Source organism: Schistocerca serialis, chromosome 2 (assembly GCF_023864345.2).
Source record: "Schistocerca serialis cubense isolate TAMUIC-IGC-003099 chromosome 2, iqSchSeri2.2, whole genome shotgun sequence".
Classification (NCBI taxonomy): domain Eukaryota; kingdom Metazoa; phylum Arthropoda; class Insecta; order Orthoptera; family Acrididae; genus Schistocerca; species Schistocerca serialis.
In genome coordinates, this window is record NC_064639.1 from 808,402,121 (window position 1) to 808,427,743 (window position 25,623).

The 25,623-nt window shown below is 39.0% G+C and overlaps 1 protein-coding gene across 2 annotated transcripts in view; it reads left to right on the forward strand.

Annotated features, from left to right (window-relative positions):
* Positions 1-7,204: 7,204 nt before the first annotated feature.
* LOC126458052 (CDK5RAP1-like protein) overlaps positions 7,205-25,623 on the forward strand; it is a 129,932-nt gene continuing 111,513 nt past the window's right edge. For both annotated transcript variants that reach the window (XR_007585565.1, XM_050094850.1), the window contains exons 1-2: positions 7,205-7,633; positions 11,559-11,804. Coding sequence is in view for 1 of the 2 variants with exons in the window: in XM_050094850.1 (XP_049950807.1) it covers positions 7,318-7,633; positions 11,559-11,804 (562 nt within the window). In the remaining variant the exon portion in view is untranslated. The remainder of the gene's footprint in view (positions 7,634-11,558; positions 11,805-25,623) is intronic.

Genomic DNA, 25,623 nt, shown 5'->3' on the forward strand with positions numbered 1-25,623 from the left:
TTGGAAGATTCTTCTGTTGCATCCCCAATTGTTGCTAATTGACTGTCACTACCCTCTTCTTCTCTGCTCTGTGCCATTTCTCTTCTTTCACCTATAACCTCACCTAATTCTTGAGCAATTGATAAATTGGGTTGGCCTCTACATGAACCAAAGCAACTATCTTTTCCATCCTAATCATGTTCCTACCTTGACAGGCATCTTCATCTGCTGCAAATACGTTAATTCTGACCCTATCGTATTAAACCTGCCTTCTAACCTATGATGTACAGTGAATGAATCACTAACGCCCTTGAATGTCTAAGCAAGACTGAAACCAAGTGGTTGGAGTGGACCAAACCCACAAACTGAAATGAAAATACAAATTAGTAAATGCATTGTAGTCTATAACTAATTATTCTGAATTATTCATTTACTCAGTTATAAAATGTTCTTATCTATTAACAGTAAAGAAATGGATAATATTTTCTGACTATTCCTCAGATGCACCTAAAATTCTAACTGACAATATCCTGAGAGTGTCGCCATTATGCTGCCCACCACCACCATTGGGTTCATGATATAACCAATTTATTAATCTCAATCCTTGTTACTCTAAATCCTGTGATGCAGGGGTCTGCCATGAACTTAGTGGTCACAAGTCTGTTACACAATAGGAAACACTGTCACATTACTACTGTGTAAATTAATTACTAAATCATAATGACCATAATTATTATGTTGTGGTGCATGGTAATTGAGCTGCAATTACATAGATGACATCAGAACTATTGAATGAAAAAGCATGATCCAAGTTATTATTTTTTATTCTATCGAATGGTACAAAATTTGTGGTTACTATATTTGTTACATGCACTTGATCGGAGTACCAATCTCAAAGGTGTAATGCAAGGAATCATATAAATTTTATAATCAAGAGAAGTGGCTAGAAACTGATATTGAATCATAACTAGTGGAGGAAAGATCACGGCCTAATTAAGGAAGTGAAATGATTTGGTGGCTTAATTCATTGTGTGAGTAACCACCTAGTAGTCTCAGAGTGAGAAGAGAAAGGAAGAAGATTGACACCACTTGACTAGATTCAGTTGTTCATCTTATGCATATTTTGTCCAACTTTATCTAATCTGAAATCAACCTCTATCTGTTTCAATGCATACTCAATGCTTTGCGTTGCATGGTTCTTACTGTGGCTAATTTGCGGGTTACAAAGGAAGGCATCAGGGTGTGACAACACTCTCACCTTTTCCTCATGTTCTGGTAGCAGATGTGTGGTGTCACCGCCAGACACCGCACTTGCTTGGTGGTAGCCTTTAAATCGGCCACGGTCCATTAGTATACGTCACACCCGCGTGTCGCCACTGTCAGTGATTGCAGACCGAGCGCCACCACACAGCAGGTCTAGAGAGACGTCCTGGTACTCGCCCCAGTTGTACAGCCGACTTTGCCAGAGATGGATCACTGACAACTACGCTCTCATTTGCTGAGACGATAGTTAGCATAGCCTTCAGCTACGTCATTTGCTACGACCTAGCAAGACGCCATAGCATTTGATATTATTTTATGAAGCATACCTCACGCCAGCCTGCGTGAGCTTAAACGCGTGTATTTCGGCCTCCTCTAGCAACACAGTGTTGGCTCTTCTGCCAACACTACATTTTTCAAGATGCAAATTTCGTGCTCCCACAGTTTGCCTCCATTGTCCAGTGACTCCATACGGAGTGAACTGAGGTCTGTAAACCATATCTGTCCTCTTCGTAAAATGTGCACCAAATAGCTACTGGGGTTCGAACACTGAGTTCAATCTTTACTAAAACCATTCGCCATATGGATTCCGGTTCAAGACTGCAACTATCCTCTTAGCTTCAGAGAAGTGCCTCTTCAGCTCACTCCCAACCAATCACAGGGCAGACAAGATACACAATTCACAGTCAAAATAATGTGGAAAAAAATTTAGACTCCCACCTGTGAGCCCAAGATGAAAGAGCCAATGAGATTTACCTTCGCCTAAGACAGAAAGTGCGCCCAAAACCCAATCCTCATGCTAGTGCCAAATTTCCTCTCCCATAAGAATTTAGCCACATACCAACCATGTTATTCTGTGTTGCTTATCTGATCACCAAAGGCCAGAGAATATGCTAGCAGACCATGACAGCTCTGCCACTTGCATTGTTCCTTCCTGGGCCACACGGAAAAACAGTATTAACTGGCACCTACTCACTCAGCCTCCACTACTGATATCTGAAGTTCATGTCCTACTCCACCTCTACATGCCTGCATGTAAGAGGAGCGTTTAACTGACAGTCCGGCCAAGCACAAACAAGATTCCTGCTACCTGTGAGACCACCATCTACTGCCTACGCAATTCCTGGGAGAAGCTGCATGACACTTAGACACACACCTGCTTGGCATCGCATTGATGCCCATCTGCCAGACAATCAGACTAGGCTGACACCTCACAGATTGGCATATTTTGCATTTTTTCGTTCAGTAATGTCATATGGAATAGTGTTCAGGGGTAACTCATCTTTAAGAAAGAAAGACCTCATTGCTCTAAAACGTGCTGGAAGAATAACGTGTTCGCCCATGATCAACTTCCAGACATCTGTTTAAGGAGTTGGGTATTATGACTACTGCTTCACAGTATATGCATTACCTGACGAACTTTGTTATAAATAATACACTGCAGTTCAAAAGGAACAACGATGTACATAATTACAATACTAGAAGGAAAAATGACATTCACTATTCCACATTAAGGTTATCTTTAGCACAAAAAAGTGTGTAGAATGCTGCAACTAATGTACTGGACCACTTACCAACTGAGATAAAATGTCTGACAGACAGCAAAGCAAAATTTGAAACGAAGTGAAAAAGTTTCTCCTTGAGAACTCCTTCTATTCCACAGAAGAATTTCTACTGTTATAATGTGTAAAAGGCGGTGGTCCTCCCCTGACTATCGTCTGTATATTTATTAATAGTAATAAAACAAAATAGAACTTCTAAATATTCAATATGAAGCCATATTTACAAAATAATTTGTGATGTGAATGACTTGTTCCACATGATTATGATTTATCATCCAAATGATCCATTGAACATAAAAGTAGCTAAGTAACATACCTTGGTTATACATGAAGTGAAAACAATTCCACTGATATTTGCCACAAAAGAAAGTCATTCTTTATTTCAAGTGGCCAATTAAAAGAACCATATATGGAAAAGTCGGTGCCAAGTACGAGATGAAATTTTACAAAACCTTGGAAGTTCCAACAGTCATTTATGGAAGTGTGTAGGACACTAGCAGAAAAACGACATGAACAATCGAGGCAGTAGAAATGAGATAACTTCAGAAGACACAAGAATCGATCACGTGCAAAATGAAAATTAGGTTAATGAGTGTACTTGAGGACAATATTATGGAAGTGGAAGAGGATGTAGATGAAGATGAAATGGGAGTGATGATACTGTGTGAAGAGATTGACAGAGCTCTGGAAGACCTGAGTCGAAACAAAGCCCCGGGAGTAGTCAACATTCCATTAGAACTACTGACAGCCTTGGGAGAGCCAGTCCTGACAAAACTCTACCATCTGGTGAGCATGAGGTATGAGACAGGCGAAATACTCTCAGACTTCAAGAAGAATATAATAATTCCAATCCCAAAGAAAGCAGGTGTTGACAGATGTCAACATGTAAAGTAATCATTATGTGCTCATAACCTTATTTCCAGCCACTGTATCATAATAAACCACCAACATGTTTTGGAGAGATCATTAGAGAAGTGTATCACTGAAACTACATATTTTCGTTACATGCATGTATAAATATGAAGAACCTCAATTACAGCCTGTTAACTTCTAAGTGGTGTTCCCTTCTGATGTTAATCGCTGGCGAGTGAAGGCAAGTGTTATCACAAAGTTAATGCGTTTTTAGCTTTTGCGGCATGGTGTTTTTCCCTTCATCTCGTATATTCGTGAACTTGTCTCTTCCTTCCAGTAATTGAGGACAGAGTGTATAGAATTTGCCACGTTCGTTTCGAGACAGATACAGCTCATTTACATGCATCTTTTAACAGCAAAGGCCGCATTGCAGCACTCATCCCCAAGCACAGAGACATTGTGGTATCCATCCCATACTTGGAGGTTGAAATGTAACCTACTTCATACATAAAATAGATTCTAATCTAACATAACCTAACCTCGTCGACCCCGTCAGAAACTGATGAATGAGATTGGACGCACAGTGACCAAGATGTAGGCCAATTTTACCAGGCAACTTTTGGCGACGGCGTCTGACGACGGTTATTGGTCCCACTGTGAACACAGCCTTCTTTTAGCAATTAGGAGAAAGGCATAACGATGACGTAATGCCAGGTGCTGGAATTGGGTTCGACTCTGGCTGCGAAGATTGGGTGAAAGCGGAACTGTTAACGGAAGAGTTAAGGTCCGAAGTTCCCCAGGAATTTAGCAACTTCGTTAGAATGGATGTGCTTTGTCGATGGTACATGACAGGATCCGTGCATGTGACAGAACAGTGAGGGACGCTATTTCATAACAGTGGGACAGCGAAGTTGCAAAACGACGAATACAGCCCTCACTGGTCACAGCCAGTACAATTGCTCTGATCCTTGTGGCTATTCTCACAACACTACCCTTCCTGACACGCTGAAATAGTAAAAAAGGTGCAATCACATCAAATAAATGCTGTACTTTCACATATTAACGCGATACATACACATCTAAAGTAAAATTAGACGCACATTTACGTAAAACATGTAAACTCTGATTTAACATGTGTAGATGTACTTTATTGTGGTACGGAGTATATAGAGGATCACACAGACAACTTTCCTTGCCATATGCATCTATAAGCATGCTTATAATTTCCTTCTTTCATTCCATTTCTACAATCGAAGCTATCATTGTGTGTACAACTTTTGTGAACGGCAGTTAAGGGGCTCCGGAACGCCCTATACTTGCAATGTTAAAATAATGCTTATAAATTACATCTTTCCTCACAAAGTATTTGAGGTAGGAAGTTGAACTTTTTACAGATTATTTATTTGAATATGGGCTACAACTTAACACAGGGATTTTACAAAATTTTAGTTCAGTTATTAAAGATGATTTTTTTTAATTGTAATGAAAATTCACAACATTTTTTGCAATTTTTTATATATATATTCAAAAATATACAGTTTTTTGGAAAAAGGCTGTGTTAAATTATGCAGAAGGTACTGTGTAACATTTACTGAAAGTTTGAAACAAATATGTTTGGAAAATCCTTAGAAAACATGTAATTAGTATGAGAAAATAAAAGTTTTGGGAATCGAGCGACAAAGATTGGATTAACTTTTTAGTGCATTCCAGGTCCATAGGATGGATTATCTTCATCCTCTGCAAACTCCTCCTCCAGCTTCCTCTTGTTCCTCCTCCTGTTTACTCTTGCTTGTATTTCTAGACTCTTTACAGCCCTGTCTGCAGCCCGAAGGCGTTCCTTGTCTAAAGCAAGCATCGCTCGTTGTTGTGTTCGTAGATTTTGCTACCATTTTCTTCAGTTGCAGTTACTGCAACACTGTTCCAAAAGGTGGTCATGTATGAACACTTATCACATTTCAGTTGTATTTCACTAGCAAGTCCTACGTGCTTTATTATGGAGAGTTCCAGACCAATTTCACTACAATGAATACATCTTACACAGTTTGAAAAAATTCCTTTGAGAACCGACATATCAAATATTTCATTCACATCCGATTCGCCCATAAAACATTCATAGTTTTCACTCATTGAACCAAGCTTCTTCTGTGAAGTATTTTTTTTCCCACTTTGACTGCTATGGGCAGGTGTACTTGAGAGGTTAGGTTCACTCACTTGGTTATCGTCTTTATTGTTTACAGTAATAACACATACCGTTGGCTTTCCAACATTTCTCCTTTTTTTAAAAGCCTTCAGAGGATTTCTAATAACTTTACTTTTACTCATTATTATACTTCAACAAAACAGAGACTCAAGAAACAGAATTAATTACGAATATTTTCGAGATAACGACAGAGTAAATAAACATGAAACAATCGACAATCACACCAGCGATATATATTGAACCATCACAGGTTAGCCACAACACATACTTTATCTCACATCACTAAAATGTACCTGTTGAACACGGACGTTAATAATAACACCATTTGACAGCAGTTTAACAGCGCCACAGTGGGTCACGCCCATGAAGAACACATTTCAAAAAAAATTTAAAAATAGTTGTAGTCTTCGGAACTGAATAAATTATATATCTATTAAAAGGTAATAGTCTGCAGATTCAGTAAACGCAAAAAAGTAAAAATTGAACTTTTCATGATTTTGAGCCTTTCCGGAGCCCCTTAAAAATAAGAAATGTCTCATTTGTTTTATTACTCTGTTAATAAAAAATTACTCTGTGAAAGACTTGTAGAATATTTCACGCAACAGCCAAATGTGTCCTCAAGAGCTTACGTATTAATCATCTGCTGACCACATGTGAAAGCAATAACAGGCAGAAAGCCCGCTGGAAATGCTGCTTTGTGCGCATGTATGGCAACACCGCATCTACTGCACATGCTGGAATGCAAACGAGAAAAGAACCGCTCCTACTTCTGCCAGGCGGATGCACCGTGCGCTAAAATCGTAACTTCACCCATTTTGGCCCGCTAGGTGGCAGGCCGCCCATACCTGTGTTGTACATCTTAGGTGTGTCGTGTTGTAATGCCAAAACCTGCACTGTAACATTCGTACCCGCTCGTATGGTTTCAGTTGACGTCGTATTGAAAGTTGTGCAAATACGTAGAATTTTTGGCGCCTTGTGTGAACGGTAGCTCAGGATGCCACTACAGAAAGCCACATTAGTTGCTTGTGTGAACCCGGCTTAAATTTTGACAAAAGAGCCATTCAGCGGCACACGGCAGCTCTGCCATAGCCCTCATACCACTTGCTCTTTTGTTGCATATGGAAATGAGTTTGAGGAGATATTTTAATGATTACAGTATGCGCTTGACTTTGCCAAATATTGCTACCAAATCGACGCATATTGTAATATGTTTAGAGAACGAGTATTGTGACAGCAGTAATCGAGCTTCGGTCATCTATCAGTAGACCACCCAGTCTATGGTGTAGATCTTTGAGGCGTACATGCAAGTTGTTTGAAGAATGTGGTCTTTTTTCTAGTGCTTTGGCGTGTTTGTTTTGAAACTTAAAGCAGACGGTGGGAAGATGAACAAGAGCTGTAGTTGATAGGGAAGACGTCTCACACTTCGAGTCAACGATTTTCTAATTAATCACACAATATATAAAAATGCTATGTGGCAAATGTTGTCACTCCACAGTTAGAATATGTGGGGCGTGTGGAATAGCATTACACAGTTCGAAGAAAACAGTTTTCTTGTCGTCGCTCAGGAACTTAACAGTAACTAAAATATTAAAAGACGCCGAACTAAGTACAGTAAGTGGTCGCAAAAATCCTCTTTGGCGGAAACATCAGTTCAGTGTCCAGAAAGGACCCGGCTTAAAGGATTTTTTGCAAGGAAATCTGCCAAGTGATGCACAGAGAGTAGCAATTACGGAACTCCCATACGTTGCCACAGAACATTTCAGTGGACATGGAAGGAAAGGTAAGATACTCATATGTAAAGTTCTCCTTTTGGTTGGTGCGTGTGTTTTGCTTGCTTGCAGAGGAGAAGATGGTTCGTAATAAGAGATCACGAATGTGCACTCAAGTACGATATTATTAGCAATTTGAAGTTATTGGCAATATCTTATGTGGTTGTATTATTGTTGCCAAGTGTCTTTACTATTGTTAACATGTCGTACTGACGGGATTCTGTACACTTCAAATCTACATACACTATGTGATCAAAAGTATCCTGACCTGGCTGAAAATGACTTACAAGTTGTGGGTGCCCTCCATCGGTAATGCTGGAATTCAATATGGTGTTGGCCTACCCTTAGCCTTGACGATACGCAGGCATACCTTCAATCAGGTGCTGGAAGGTTTCATGGGTAATAGCAGTCCATTCTGCATGGAGTGCTGCACTGAGAAGAGGTATCAATGTTGGTCACTGATGCCTGGCTTGAAGTCGGCACTCCAAAACATCCAAAAGGCGTTCTATAGGATTCAGGTCAGGACTCTGTGCAGGACAGTTGGGTACAGGGGTGTTGCTGTTGTGTAACCACTCTTCCACAGGTCGTGCATTATGACCAGGTGCTAGATCGCGTTGAAAGATGAAATCACCATCCCCGAATTGCTCTTCAACAGCGGGAAGCAAGAAGGAGCTTAAAACATCAATGTAGGTCTGTGCTGTGATAGTGCCACGCAAAACACCCCAAGAGGTGCAAGCCCACATGACCACACCATAACGCCACCACCACTGAATTTTACTGTTGGCACTACACACGCTGGCAGATGACGTTCACCGGGGATTCGCCACACCCACAACCTGCCTCCGGCCACATTGTGTACCGTGATTCGTCACCCCACACAACGTTTTTCCACTGTCCAATCGTCCAATATTTGTGCTCCTTACACCAAGCGAGGCGGCATTTACCGGCGTGATGTGTGGCTTGTGAGCAGCTGCTTGACCATGAAATCAAAGTTTTCTCACCTCCCACTTAACTGACATAGTACTTGCAGTGGATCCTGATGCAGTTTGGAATTCCTGTTTGATGGTCTGGATAGATGTCTGTCTATTACACATTATGACCCTCTTCAACTGTCAGCAGTCTCTGTCAGTCAGCAGTCGTGACCGGCCTGTACGCTTGTGTGCTGTACGTGTCCCTTCATGTTCCACTTCACTATCACATTGGAAACAGTGGACCTAGGGATGTTTAGGAGTGTGGAAATATCGCGTACAGACACAAGCGACACCCAATCACCTGACCACGTTTGAAGTCCATGAGTTCCATGGACTGCTCCATTCTGCTCTCTCACGATATCTGGTGACTACTGAGGTCATTGGTATGGGGTGCCTGGCAGTAGGTGGCAGCAGAATGCACTCAATATGAAAAACATATGTTTTTGGGGGTGTCCCAAATAAACACATTAGTCAAAGTAGTTCATATGTACACCTCAAAGAAGTATACCATGTGTACTGGTAGATGACTGAAGCATATTAAATGTGGGAAGAATGGTTACTTAAATCCCTTTATATGTGCTGTACTTAGTCTAATGTTGTCTTGACATCCCTGGGGGGAGGGGGGGGGGGGGCTAAAGAGTACCTCTAAGTCTTCCTTTAATACTACTTCCTGAAATATTGTAAGCAAGGTTTCAAGGGTAATTTTTGTCTATCTTTAAGAATACCAATTCAGGTTTTTCATCATTTCCTTAACACAATCACATTAGCCAAAAAATGATCTTTTATGCCACCATTCTTTGCATGCATTCAGTATCCCTTGTTGGTCCTACTTCAGCAATATTCAAAGCTGGGATACACAAGTGATTTGTAAGCAGTCTTCTTTGTAGACTGACTGCACTTTCCCATTGTTTTGCCAATGAACTGAAGCCTACCACTGCCTTAGCTATGATTGAGCCCATTTGATATTTCTCAAAATTATTACACCTAGGTATTTGTATGAACTAACTGATTCTAAGTGCAAATCATCGATATTGTAGTCATAGAATACTACAATTTTTTATTTTGTGAAGTGCATAAGTTTACATTTCTGTACACTTAACAAAAGTTGCAAATTTTTGCACTTTTTGAAATCTTATTAGGATCTGATTGAAAGTGACTGAGTTCAAAGCATTCCTAAACAACACTGAAGCTCACATAGTATTAGTCACAGAAAGCCAGTCAAAACCTGAAGTTGACTGTAGTGAGATCTTAGGGAAAATTTAAGTGTATACCGAAAGGATAGGGAAACAGGAAATGGATTTGTCGCAGTAGACAAGAAACTCAAATCCACATAGATAGAAATTGGAGCTGCATATGAGATTGTTTGGCCAATACTCAGAATTGAGGGTGGGTGATGATTACAGTTGGCTGATCCTGTCGTCGACCAGATTCTCCTACTGGTGTAACCAAAACTTTAGAGAAAACCTCTGTTCACTTGTACATAAGTCACCTAATGATACTGTAATCACTGGAAGAGACTTTAATCATCTAACAATCAATTGGGATAATTATGTTTTTGATAATGATTGGGATAACAAAACATCTCGTGAAATCCATTTGTTGTAGAACCTTAGAACATATTCTGAGCTCAGACATAATTAGGTATCTCGAACAGAACTAGCCTACCTCCTCCATGCCAGCCAACATGAATATGTTCTAGGTAACTTTTACAGAAGGAATGAAGTAGTGGTTCATAAGAATCTTTGTCACATTCACCACTTTCAAAACTGTAACTTTCCCAGTTGAATGTTGGATCATTAAAGCCTGAGTTTTACCCAAACAAGCATGCATATTGCTTCAGTTTCTGTTCCTGTGGACTTAAGTTCCTTGTCGACTGTGATAAATGGACCATTTCCATTTCCTGTTGGCGAATGCTTTCATTATATGCGTAGTTTTGCCCCAAAAATCTCACTGCTGTAAATTTCAGTGTTAGCCAGCTTTCTGTTTGTAGAATTATATGAGCTCCAATATTGTTTTTGAAACAGCATCGAACACTGGGACATTATTGCAAAAGCTTTGGCAGTTGACCTCTAAGACTCATTGTTTCATCAGTGGGCACATTGTCTTTGAATCTATCTCTAATACAAAGGGGTCTCCTGCAGCTGCCATTACCTTGAATGGACAGAGCTTGCTTACAGTACAGACACATTGAGTCACTTGAGTAGCAGCCTCTGATGTATACTAGTGAATTTTTCCTCGACCTGGTGTTTGATGTTTCTTGTCATATGTTTTCTGAGTAAGTGCTACAATCTTTTCATTTTTATTGTATTATTATTCTTATTACAAACTCTTGTGGGCATAGTACACTGACATTCCACAGTTACAGCGAGCGACTCACAATTATAAGCACACCCAGCTTGTCTGGCACACAGTTTTAATTTTGCATTCTCTGTCGTTTAAATGGATATTTTCTGCATTAAAAAATGAAGCATTATCCAGCTGCAGTTTAGCTTCACCACCAAATTTTCTATATGAGCATGGTCATAGTTGAAGTGGTACAGAGACCTTGGCCTTTCTCTATCAACCTGTTGTTGTCCCGTTGCCTTCAGTCCAAGGACTGATTTGATGCAGCTCTCTATGCTAGTCTCTCCATGTACCTCTGCATAACTACTGCATGAATCCATTTCAAAACTTAAGCCTTTCATGTAAATAGACTCTATTGAACCTTAATTATTTGGTTTCATTAATATTTGTTTAATTGTGGAAACAGTGCTATGATTCAATGTCAAGGAAGCATCAGTAGTTTTTTACATGTAGAGTGCTGGAAATGTTGAATATTTTTGTTTTAAAATATTTTTATATGTTTCCTAAAATGGAAATGAAGTGTCTTATATTCAAACAAAAATGGTGCTGAAATAATATTTCACTGTTACTTATGTTTTCTTGGAATGAGTTAAATTTTGAATTTTTTTTATTTTTCTTTCAGTATACTTTGATGTCTATGGATGCCAGATGAACGTGAATGACACTGAAATAATTTGGTCAGTTCTAAAGGATGTTGGATTTACAAAAACAGATAGTCTCACAGATGCAGATGTAGTCCTTGTAGTAACATGTTCCATCCGTGAAGGAGCTGAAACTAAGATCTGGAATAAATTACAATACCTAAAAGGTATTAATAATACAAGAATGAAAACGAAGGAGAAACCACCAATGAAAATAGGAATACTAGGTAACATTATGTTTACTCTTTTTTTCCCTAAAGTTTTATGGCTGCAGTATTAAATCCTAGATTATACAGTTTACATATTTTGTTTTTGCTCCTCTATCTTGTTTCCAACAGTAAAATTTGTCACTTACAACATTTTTTGCTTCAATTTTACACATTTAGTCCATATATTATTCCTAGTGTAAGATGATCAGACGGTTATTATCAATAGTTCAATATACACTGTGCATTTTTTAATATGAAGATATCAGTAGGGAACTGCTAATACTAAGATGCTAAATTTTATGATCTATTTTATTATTTTTTATCTTAGGGTGAGTGTCAGAGTTGCCCATTATTGTCTCAAACATCACATAATTAAATACTCAAGAAACTGAAATTAGGGGTCAGTTGCAAACAGTAAGGAAGAATCTATACTGTTATGCTGTCACAAACATTTTTGGTGTGGGAATGAAAAATTCCATTAGAGAACTGATACTGAATGATGTAACACAAAGTATAGCATATTGGATTCAAATTTGAGAAAAAGGGGGGGGGGGGGGGTTTCAGACATCTATCTGGTCATCCTTATGTCACATTTTCAGTTCTAGTGAACTGGTTTTCATACCAAGTCCAGGATTTTGAAGAGATGGGACCTGGATAAACTGAAAGACCAGAGGTTGTAGGGAGTTCCAGAGGCAGCATTAGGGAACAATTGATAAGAACAGGTGAAAGGAACACAGTAGAAGAAGAATGAGTAGCTTTGAGAGATGAAATGGTCAAGGCAGCAGAGGATCAAGTAGATAAAAAAAGAGGAGAAAATGCAATAAATGAAACAGGTGAAAGAGGATACAAATGTCTAAAAAATGAGATTGACAGGAAGTACAAAATGGCTAAGCAGGAATGGCTAGAGGACAAATGTAAGAGATTAGAAGCACATACAGTATCACTAGGTGTAAGATAGAAGCCACCAACAGGAAAATGAGAGAGATCTTTGGAGAAAAGAGAATCATCTGCATGAATAGCAAGAGCCCAAATGGAAAACCAGTTCTAAGCAAAAAAGGGAAAACAGAAAGGCGGAATGAGAATATAGAGGCTGTGTACAAGGGAGATGTACTTGAGGGGAATATTATGGAATGGAAGAGGACGTTGATTAAGATGAGAAGGGAGATATGATACTACATGAAGAATTTGATGAAGCATTGAATGACTTAAGTCTAAACAAGGCCCTGGCAGTAGAGAAAATTTTGTTAGAGCTACTGGTAGCCATGGAAGAGCCAACCATGACAAAACTCTTCCATCTGCTGAGCAAGATGTATGAGACAGGAGAAATACCATCAGACTTCAAGAAGAATATAATAATTCCAATTTTAAAGAAATCAGGTGCTGACAGATGTTAAAATTACTGAACTATCAGTTTAATAAGTCATGGTTGCAAAATACGAGGGCTGTCCAGAAAGTAAGTTACAATTGGTCGCGAAATGGAAACAACTATGAAAATCCAATAAAGCTTTGCAAAGATGTGTTGGGCAGTGCCTCTAGTATGACTCTAGGTAGAATTATGTCGCTCTTTTCATTCCTGAGCTCTTAGCGAGCGCGTAAAGATGTTATAGAAAATAGTGTCTCCCGCCAAGTACGAGGGCCTGGTGAGAATTTTCCCCTGAAGCTATGCAACCAACATTACATAAATGTCGTGCGGTTTCTTCTTCAAGAAAATTCTCAGCCTCATTCTGCAGGGGCAGTGAAGATGTTCTTGCATCATTTCAATTGGAAATGTTTGGTTACCCACAGACCGAGCGAGGTGGCGCAGTGGTTAGCACAATGGACTCGCATTCGGGAGGACGACGGTTCAATCCTGTCTCTACCCATCCTGATTTAGGTTTTCCGTGATTTCCCAAAATCGTTTCAGGCAAATGCCGGGATGGTTCCTTTGAAAGGGCACGGCCGATTTCCTTCCCCTTCCTTCCCTAACCCGACCTTGTGCTCCGTCTCTAATGACCTCGTTGTCGACGGGACGTTAAAAAAAAACACTAACCTAACACTGGTTACCCACAATACAGCCCATTATTGTCTCCCACTGAGTTTCATCTCTGCTCAAACGAACCACTGGCTATGAAGACAACATTTTGGCACAGACAGTGAGCTATAGGCCAGCGTAGAGAATTGGTGGAAAGCACTGGCGGCTGCCTTCTATGATGAGGGTATTGGAAAGTTAGTACAACGCTACGATGAATGTCTGAGTCAGAACGGTGACTACGTAGAGAAGTGGCTGAAAGGTGTAGCTAACTGTTACAGACGAAACATTTCTGATTTTCACTGTGATTTTCATTTCGCGATCAATCGTAACTTACTTTCTGGACAGCCCTCGTACTAACACGAATCCTTTGTAGAAAAATGGAAGAACTGGTAGAAATTGATCTTGGGGGAGATCACTTTGGATTCAGGAGAAATGTAGCATTTGTAGATTTAGAGAAAGCTTTTGACAATGTTGGCTAAAATACTGTCTTTCAAATTCTAAATGTGGTAGGGGTAAAATACAGGGAGCAAAAGGCTATTTACAATTTGTACAGGAACCAGATGGAAGTTATAAGTGTCGAGGGGCATGATAGGGAAGCAGTGGTTGAGAAGGGAGTGAGACAGGGTGATAGCCTATCTCTGATGTTATTCAATCTGTATATTGAGCAAGCAGTAAAGGAAACAAAAGAAAAATTTGGAGTAGGCATTAAAATCCACCGAGAAGAAAAAAAAAACTTTGACATTTTCCGATGACATTGTAATTCTGTCAGAGACAGCAAAGGACTTGGAAGAGGATTTGAATGGAGTGGACAGTGTCTTGAAAAGAGGGTATAAGATGAACATCAATAAAAGCAGAATGAGGATAATGGAATGTAGTCGAATTAAATCAGGTGATGATGAGGGAATTAGATTAGGAAACAAGACACTTAAAGTAGTACATGAGTTTTGCTGTTTGGGAAGAAAAATGACTGATGATGGTTGAAATAGTCTGGATATAAAAAGTAGACTGTCAATGGCAAGAAAATTGTTTATGAAGAAGAGAAATTTGTTAACATTCAGTATAGATTTGTGTCAGAAAGTCCTTTCTAAAAGTATTTATATGGAGTGTAGCTAAGTATGGAAGTGATACATGGACGATGAACAGTTCAGACAAGAAGAGAATAGAAGCTTTCGAAATGTGGTGCTACAGAAGTATGCTCACGATGAGGTGGATAGAGTACATAACTAATGAGGAGGTACTGAATAGAATTGTGGAGAAGAGAAATTTGTAGCACAACCTGAAGAGGGGATGGGCTGGTAGGATACAATCGGAGGCATCAAGGGATCACCAATTTGGTACTGGAGGGCAGCATGGAGGTTAAAAATTGTAAAGGGAGTCCAAGAAATGAATACAGTAAGCAGATTCAAAAGGATTTAGAGTGCAGTGGTTACTCGGAGATGATGAGGCTTGCGCAGGATAGAGTAGCATGGAGAGCTGCATCAAACCAGTCTTCGAGCTGAAGACTGCAACAACAACAAGGCCAAAACATTTTCCCCATGCATGTGGTTTATAAATTTTGAAGATTTTGTTATCTGCTCAACATTATCTTTTATTGTTTTCTACGGTGCACTTTAAGTACTTGGTAAACATTATCAACATAAGCTAGCTAATAGAGTAATCATAATAAAACATGGTTTTACATTCCCAGTGCATACGTTTTCCCACCATTTACATTATTTTCTGTTGGGTCTACCATAAGCCCTATTCTCTCAAGTAATTGTTTTTCTATCATTAAAAATTTCGTTTGGCTAACATTCCCCACATTTTGAACTGTTGAAACACTACCAAAATATTCAACATCGATTTTCATATTAATTTATGTGGAAACGACATTGCGTTTCCACTCACACAAAACCTATAGGATAGTGCACAACATAAAACTGTCCAGTTTGCTTCAGAATCTAAATCATTTTGTGCTGTATGAGAAATATAGGTGGCATTTTTGGTGGCACTTTCAATATGTTCCCACAATGTTTTGTTGCCTGACTGCCCTCTAAACTGCAATAAACCCTCAAAAATAGCAATTGAATTTGTTTTTCCTCACAAAGGCAAGTTCATACACATTTTGCCAAATTCATGAAACATTTTGAAATTGGAGAATTGGCAGTTCAGACTGCACCACTGTGTGATAGATGCCATGCAACATATGTGGTCAATACAAGTACACACAACTTATGAAACCAGCAATGGATATAGTGCCAGCCAGACCAATCGAAATGTTCCATTTACACCATCTTTGTCATTCCTGAAATTATAATTTTTATCAGGTTGTCCCAGTTTTAACATAATCTTATACTTTAGGAAATCGTCTCCTCCTTTTTTTTTTTTTTTAATATAATTTTGGGTAACAGAAATACTGATCAGGAGACTATACCCACATCCAAATCTATGCTTCGCAAGCCACCTTCGCGGTGTGTGATGGAGGGTACTTTCCCCATTTATGTTCCAGTCACATTTGGTCCATGGGGAGAACAGTTACTGGTCAGCCTCCATGTGAACTTGAATTTCTCTAATGTTACCTTTATGCTCTTTTCACAAGATATACAGAAGAATATATGGGTTGACTCTTTTGGGACTATATGCACTCGAAAATTTAACAGCAGACCTTACTGTGATGCAAAACATCTGTGTTGCAGCATTTGCCACTGTAGTTGACTGAGCATCTCTGTAATGCTTTCATGTGTACTAAACGAACCTGTAATGAAACACACTCTTCATCTTAGAACCTTCTCTATTTCCTGTATCGATTCTATTTTGTATGGATCTCAGACTGATGAGCAATATTAAAATATTGGTCAGATGACTGTTGTGGAAACTGCCTCATTTGTGGGTGGACTGCATTTCCTGAGGATTCTTTCAATGGACGTGTCTGACAGCTACCTTACCTGTGATTAGTTTTATGTGATCATTTCACCTTAAATCACTCTGTATGCATATTTCTAGATATTTCATGGAAGTAACTGCTTACAGTGATTCTTGTGTAATTATAGTCATACAAGAATGGGTCTTTCTGCCTATTTATGCACAATTTGTTACTACTAATTCTTTCATCAAAGCATTTGAAACCAGCAGAGGTACTAGCTATGTCTATATTTTCACCATCAGTGCAATTACTAGGTAATAATTGGTAACACTCAACCATTTTATGTTATTTACCCAACTCAACAACATATCTTGAGATATACTCATTACCTCACATCCCTAAAATGGATAACATTAGACAGTTACTAGGATTGTTAACACTCAAGTGGGTGTGCCAATTTTTGTTGCATGAGCAGGAACATGGTGTACATTATGCACATGTAAAGAATTGCTTTCTTTGTGTTACCTGGGTAAACATGTATGAGCAAAATTATAGTGTGATTTTAGTTTAACTAAATGACCATAAAATAAACTTATGATATGTGAGCCAAATCACTGTACTATTAAACAATAATAAAAAGCTTTCATTGAAGCGCTCTGTTGTCATGTACAAGTGTTACCCCCACAGTAATGACCCACGTGGAGCATTAAACAGTACATTTGCATCAGATTAAAACCAAGAACTTGTTTGGTTACTTATTATCTTGTAGAGAACCACCTCATTGTGAGGTTGTGCTGCTAGCTTGGAGTCTGGGTCATTTTTTTTGTGCAGGTCATAAATTTTTTTCTCACATGGCTCGCTGTCTACTTTATATTAATGTTGCTCACTTGAACATATGACAGCACAACTTGTCACTGTGTTAGCTGAAGCTGTAATGAAGGGATAGATATGGGCTCATAATTGTAAAACCACAATGGAACGGTACAAGACAATGTTATTTGTGATTGGCACACTTTATACACAATTGCTATTTGCTATTCTTTTACACAAAATTCTAAGTAAACCACATTAATGCACCACTGCTCACTTAAAACTCATTCTTAACTATGGAAAAATTAAGAGGTAACTTCACTCACTGCTGAGAACACTCACACCATTCTGATGGACTGAGTTTTGTGACACTGTGTTCTAGAGAATTTTATGTGCAAATGTGTTAATTGTTTGCAGTGGTGATTATGACATTAATTTCATGAAGGTTACTATAAACAGTAGCTTAATGAGTGTCACCCACTGTTAAATCACATAAGTTGGCAGTAGTTTCAATGACAGTGTCTACCGACAAGTACTCGGCAACACCCACGCAGTACAGGTGAACACCACTTTAGCAAATGAAAAGAAATATAACGTCATATACTACTTTAAGTTAGTGCTTGATAGTTGTTAACCATTATTTGAATTCTGAAGGAGTAAACTTTTGTTGAATGTGTTTTGTCATACAACTGTTTTGTTACACCAGTAGCCACTTGAGATTTATGGATATGTGCACACCTACAAAAATGAGAACTAGGAGATTTTCACCATCACAAGTTGTATAGGTTAAATACTATCTTTTGCGATTGTAATGAATGTTTTATTAAGACTAAATGTGTTTCGCTTTCTTCTAAAGAATCTTCAGTGGTCACTGTAACAATGTAGTTTTTTCCTCTTATAATTTTGTTTGCTAGGACTCTTATTGCTACTCATAGTTTTTTGTTGTTTATGTCATTCTTCCTGTTCTTCCACATGTATATGTTAGACTTTAGCAAACAGCTAAGGTGCTTTAGAATGAAGCGAAGCATTTTTGGTCTTAATAAGACTTTCATTACAATTGCAAAAGAAGGCATTTAAACTTTACAACTTGTGAATTTAATTTTGCATTTTTTCAGTATGTAGGTACCATATTGTATTTAATTTTTCAAGGATGATGCCAGTTTTAAAGGTTTTACTTCATTTTGTACATGTTTGCATTTAATGCCCATGTATGATAAAACAATTCATTCTTTTAAACGTCGGCAAGGGTGAGGAATGCGAGTACCTCTAGGAGAAACACAACAATGTTGCTCAAGAATATATTTGTACATATTGAATATAGTGCTGGGTATTAATCAGTTAATCATAACTATCGTGGTAATTGATTATGGATATACCAATATTTCTTTCAGGTCAGTTAATGTTACATAATCAATTATCCTTCTGATTAATTATTTTAATTTTCCCTTTTTTGTTTTAAACCCTGCTGAATGTTTTGCCAACATCAGCTATCTAGCAGTAGTCAATACACATGCAAAAATCTATGTGCCATATGTTTCCGCTTGCAACAAATCACCACCAATCTTGTGCGTTGACAAAATGCAGTTGTGTCGGCCATCCTCAGTTCATATAGGCAGCTAGCAGAAGTCTGCTGGCCTCATGCAGAGAGTGCAAGAAGAGCTCACAGTTTGCAGCACTGATCCCAGAGTTGATCGAGCTCCTTTTGTTTGAAGCTGAGTTGAGGATCTCGACCAAAAGCTTCTTCAACTCTGTGGTGGTCTTGGCTGAAGATTTCTAGATCCGCATTATTGGTTATGGGGTTGTAAGACTCCCCTACTTAGGGGTGCACTACGCAAAGGAAACAGCTACTCAGGTAGCAGAATATTTGTGGAGTGCACATGGAGGTTTTTTAGGCTAGATGGTAGTTTGATATACTCTGCTCAACACTTGACAGTTGGACACACAGCAGACTAAATTCAAAGTAAAGACACTGTAATTGTCAAAATTTTATGAGCAAACTGAAAGTATTCATTATATAGTTATTGAATTAACTGCCCTCCAGTAAATTGGTGGCACTCAAATTATTCTCGGATCCTAGAGCCAGCTGAAACCCAAAGTAGAAAGCTCTGAGATATTTAGCGAGTCACGGTGCCTTTATTGAAGGGACAAATTAGACACCATTGCAGTCTACAAAAATATTGTCTCTAATGAGTTTGATTTTGATTGTGACTGGGAAGTTATCTGGATGCGTATCTGATTCTACCATGACTGTTTTAGAGTCCTCTAAAGAAAGTCTGTACTGAATTGTGCAGAAACACCCAGATCATGCAGTATTAGTTGGAGGCGACTTTGACCTTCTGAGTATATGTAAAATCAGCTACCTGGTTGAAGGCTTCTATCCACTCACTCATTGACCAGTCTGCTGTGGCAATAGAAGATAGCAGAAGGAAAGCTGAAGTTTTAAATTATACTTTCAAGAAATCTGTAACATTTCTGGTATCACCTCATGGACTTTTCTCTGTGCATGCAACCATTGTGTTGTTTCAGAGCACAATAAAATGTAATCAGCTGACTCTGAAGGAATGTAGAGTGACAAACCCTGCTTGACAACATATAGTTGGACGTAACACACTGTTACAGTAGGCGGTAGTTTGCAGGGGTGCAGCCACGTGGCGTAGCCGCACGGTCTGAGGCATCTTGTCATGGGTCATGCGGCTCCCCCCATCGGATGTTAGTCCTCCCTCGGGCATGGATGTGTGTGTTGTCCTTAGCGTAAGTTAGATTAAGTAGTGTGTAAGCTTAGGGACTGATGACCTCAGCAGTTTGGTTCCATAAGATCTTGCCACAAATTTCCAATTTACAGGGGTGCATGGCATTATGTTAGTACATATCTACTCACCGATCTTGTGTCCTTTCTGGCCAGCCTCACTGCTCCAACCTCTGAAACTCACCTGATATCACTTCTAGTGTAATTATGTGCATGCTACACTCCAACATTTGAATTCTGCTTAATGAATCTTTCAATGCAGCCATGCTTGGGGATTTTGGATACAGCTGCCAATAAGGAGAAACCAATTCTAATAGAATTGTACTTTATTATGGAGGCCCAGTGTCCTCAGATTGAATGGTTGTATGTTCCTGATTATGTCAGCATGCTTTTAAAGATGATGTCCATCAGAATTCATAGAGCTTGCTCAAACATGAGTGTACCACTACCTTTGGTATAAAGGCCACACACGGAACTTCAGTCACATAAGAGTTTATGTTTTATACATACCACAACACAGCTGATCTGTGTTGGGATAATACCATTTATAATTTTTGCCAATTGTAATTTCTCACACCTTCAGGATTGTTAGGAAAGCTGTTAGTAGCTAATCTGACATTCTCCAAATCAACAGGTCTCTCAAATTGCAAGTCGCAATCAAAGGGTCATCGATGATGACGATACGGCAACACTTGAATGCTTAACAGTTTGTCAGTATTCCATGATCACCTACCATCACAAACAAGAATAATGCATCACACACACCATAAGCTTTGTTCATGTATTATTCACATCTAAGCCTCGGTAGTATGTCACCAGCGGAAATATCCATACAGACACATTATTAAAGTTCACTGCCAGGGTGACTTTACTTTGAATGATATTACTAACATAGTTGTGTCCATAGCAAGCTTGTTATACCATTAAGATGGACCGTCACTCACTGCACATCGTTCCGTTCAACTACCAAACTGTGTTTCTTGTCACAGTGATGTATCTTCCCACTGCTCATGATTCATGGTGGCAGTGACATCAGACACCACTGTTTTCCAAACATTACCTCTGATTGCAATTCCATCATTCTCTCCAGTTTATGTACATGGAGACGAACTCTAAACAATGCTTTATCAATATGGTGACTCGTCTCCTGTCTACCACAATAAAATGTACAGTTGACTATTTTTCCTACTGGCTGGGTCTGCTGACTGATGATTGCTCTGGGACCTAAGTGAAGGGGTATCTGTCCTTGAGAACTGCATCTTAACTTTTATGTTTGGTCCCTTCTCTGAATGCCTGCCCCAGCTTCTACGCTATCCAAACCTTGCTGGTTGCAGCCCACCATGATGACTGGTGATATTGGCAGCTACCGATCACACCTTCCTCTGAATGTGCTATGTGGCCTCACATGCTCCAGCCTCCTCTGGGGTCAGTTCTGATACACTCTCTTGATTAAAAATTAGGTATCTCGATAGCCCTGTCGTTGTGGTGGTTTTAGCATTCTTGTTGTAATAATATCCTGCATCATTTCAGAGGTTTTTGAACAAATTGTGCTTCTGAATTACCATTCTTAATTCATTAAATTAATTATCAGCTTGAGTGTGTGCAGTTCTGTGACTGTACACTGCCATGTCTCAAATTGTTCACACAGGAGGATCGTACAGACATACCATTGTTTGACCATTGCAAATACTCCCTTATGGAAGAGTAATAGGCATCCCTGGCATAGAGAAGCAACTGAAAGAGTTGAAAACAAATAAGTCACCAGGTCTGAATGCAAACACAGAGTACTCTGCAGCATCGGCCCTTTACTTGGTTTGCGTTTATCTTGGATCTCTCACCCAGTGCGAAGTCCCAAGTGGCTGGAAAAATGTGCAGGTGACTATGGTATTTTAGAAGGGGACAGAATTAACCCACAAAACTACAGACCAATATCCTTAACATCAGTTTGCTACAGAATTCTTGAACATATTCTCAGTTTGAATGTAGTAAATTTTCTTGCACTGGAAAACTTCTGTCCACAGATCAGCATGGTTTTAGAAAGCATCACTTGTGGAAGACTCAGATTGCCTTTTCACACGATATCCTGCAAACTACGGATGAAGGGCAACAGGCAGATTACATATTCCTGGGTTTCCAAAATGTGTTTGACATGACGCCCCACTACGGACTGTTAATGAAAGTACGAGCTCACAGAATAGGTTCCCAGATATGTGAGTGGCGTGAAGACTTCTTAAGTAATAGGACCTAGTATGTATCACTGACATGGCTATCACCTGGAGTGCCCCAAGGAAGTGTGATAGAACCACTAATATTCTCTATGCACATAAATGATCTGATGGATGAGATGAGCAACAATCTGTGGCTCTTTGGTAATGATGCTGTGGTATACAGGAAGGTGTCATTGTTGAGCGATTATAGACGATATAAGATGTCTTTCACAAAATTTCTAATTGGTGTGATGAATGGCAACTAGCTCAAAATGTAGGAAAACTGGTGTGATGAATATCAGCTAGCGCTAAATGTAGGAAAATGTGAGTTAATGCAGATCAGTAGGAAAAACAATCCTGTAATGTTTGAGTACTGCATTAATAGTGTGCTACTTGACACAATCAGGTTGATTAAATATCGAGGGATAATGTTGCAAAGCAGCATGAAATGAAATGAGCATTTAACGACTGTAGTGGAGAGATTAATGGTCAATGTCAGCTGTCAGTTTTTGAAAAGTATGCTTTATCTGCAAAGCAGGTGCATATACAACACCAGTGTGACTCATTCTTGTGTACTGCTTGAGTGTTTGGGATCCCCACCAAACCAGATTAAAGAAAGACATCGAAGCAATTTGGAGGTGGGCCGGTAGAATTTTTGTTGATAGGTTCGATCAATGTGCAAGTATTACATTCTGTGTTTCCTCCCATGTGTATATGGCAACACCGTCAGTAGGAAACACTGTGCGGCATATCTGTCAGTGTGATGTGGTCTAAGTTACCTTTGATATTTCTTCTTCTGATATGCTTGCCTTTTAGTTTTGTTCTCTTCATCTGGCTACCCCTTATCATAGCTGTGTGCAAACTTACACCTCTAAACTTCGTATCCAGGCAGGGTTATGCTGTAAAAGTGTCTCTCACTATTCACAACTGCTGAATGATGAACACGTCTTCAGTGATAATTGTCTGTACTGTTCAAACTATTTATATCAGGTGTGTAGACAGATCCAAATATCAGTAACTCATAAAGTCTAAACACATCGATCAGTACATTCAACCACATTGAACTCCTCTTAAGATGTATGATTTACCATCTTCATTCGTCTTGAGTGTTTTCTTTGTAGTATGTTCACTCTCTCTTAGGTGTTCATGACACCTTCAAGGAGTATCACCAAGGCATAAATGCCCACATCCAGCAAGTGCTAAATCACTCACCATGGCATACCTTGCCCCTGCTACGTTATGTTTCTACTTACACGCAGCTGCACAGATCACAGATTGGGGTGTGCACAGTGGATTATTTCCACTACATAAAATGTTTATAAGAGACATGGCCACCAGCGGGAGCATCATCAGTGGAACATAGATCATTCTCTCAAATAAGCCCTGTTACACTACAGATTACAGATTCCCTCACTGACATAAAAGATGTGCAAAGCTCCTGTAACACACTGTTTACAATTAAATGTAACATTTCTGATATCATGTTAGTTTGTTAGCTGTTTCATGTATACTTAATAAATGTATGGAATGTTTTCTTAAATGTTCATGCATGATTATTCATTTGGTCTTGAAGAGTTAGGATGCAAGATGTTTCCAGTAATTAAGCATACCACAGTATTTGCACTCAGTCATTACACACTCCATCAAAATAATTGTGCTTTTAACTTGTAAGAGTGTGGAACTGTTTTCTTCATTTAAATTGAAATACATTGTTAGGTCACAAAAGTAGTTTAACATTAGTAATATAATTGTCATATACTTAATGTCATCCTTAACCATCCAAATCTCAGATTTGAAAATGTCAACATACATGGAATGGAGATTACCATCCATTGGTTCCAGGTTAAATTTGTTTGCTCCTAACTAGTTTGGATACCCCATCAACAAATTGACCAATTGTCACTCAACTTGTATTCTCCAGTGTCAATAATTGAGTTCACCTCTTTCTACAGGCAGATACTATACGACCATTCTTTGTTTCAGATGAAAGTGTCCCCTAATCATTCCCTACCCAAAATGGTTCATGTTATCCCACTGTGGATTCTTCCAACCAAAGAACTAGGCCCCTCTAGTTGGTATACCTACCCTCAGACTCCTCTATACAGAAAAAAAGTACAGGCCCTTTCTTTTGTACTTGCACCTGACATCAACCATAGGACAGCCTCTCTGTAAGTCTGCCTACCCATCTCAACTCCCTCAACTCACATAAAGCAGGGTACATTGCACCATGATTATAAGATATGTCTGCACAGTACCTCAATTTCATATCTCACATCATGACAGGAAGAGGTTCCTTTGCTCCTGGCATGTCTTTACCCCAGTTCTAAAGCACACTGCACCATACTCCCTATACAAAATTGCTTTTACCTACATGTTTGCTCCTGTATGAAAATACATTTGCATCAGCGTATAACTTTGGGTTACCATATACCCATGTTCATTTCCTTTTCTCAAGATCATTTAGATCTGCTACTGTGTTTGTATTTAAAACTGTCCAAGCCATCACTTACAGCTCAATTTATCATTAAAAATTTCACAAAGCATTATAAAGCGAGGACTGAAATTGCCATTTTCGTCCTTTGAAGGCTCAATGGATTTTATGTTGACAACAAAACCTGCTAGAGTAGTTTCCATTGCCACTTATTTTGTAAAACACTTGTGTTGTAACACATGTCCGGGCGATTAAATATTGTTTGTCTTCTCACACTGATCAAACATTATGTTACTTAAATATAACCTAATTTTTGTGTCTGCTACTCCTGTTTCTTGTGTAGCACCTTCTATCTATTTAAAACTTATAAAACAATCTTGTTTTATTATTCGTGCGTCTGTGCTACCAATTAATAAATTCATCACTAGATGGCACTGCTACCTTCTGCTCATTATTCTCATGTTAGTGCATCATATTTCTGACGTGTGCTACACTCACTGGCTTTCCCTGTTTGTCTTTCCCCACAATGTGTGATATGCCTAACATGTAGTGTAGTGGTGTCATACACAGTGTGTGTACAGTGCGAAAATTATGTCCATTTGTCCAAGTTGCATCTTTGTACATGTGTTGCCCTCCTGTGTCAACAGGTTGTGATAGAAACATGTGTAAAAGAGAAGGGTTTCACTGATGGAAACACATTAATATTAATATAAGAAAGATAGAACTGGTATTTCTGGTTCTAAAGTTCTTTGTTGTTATGCCAGAGGGAGAAGATGTTTGGGATTCCCTA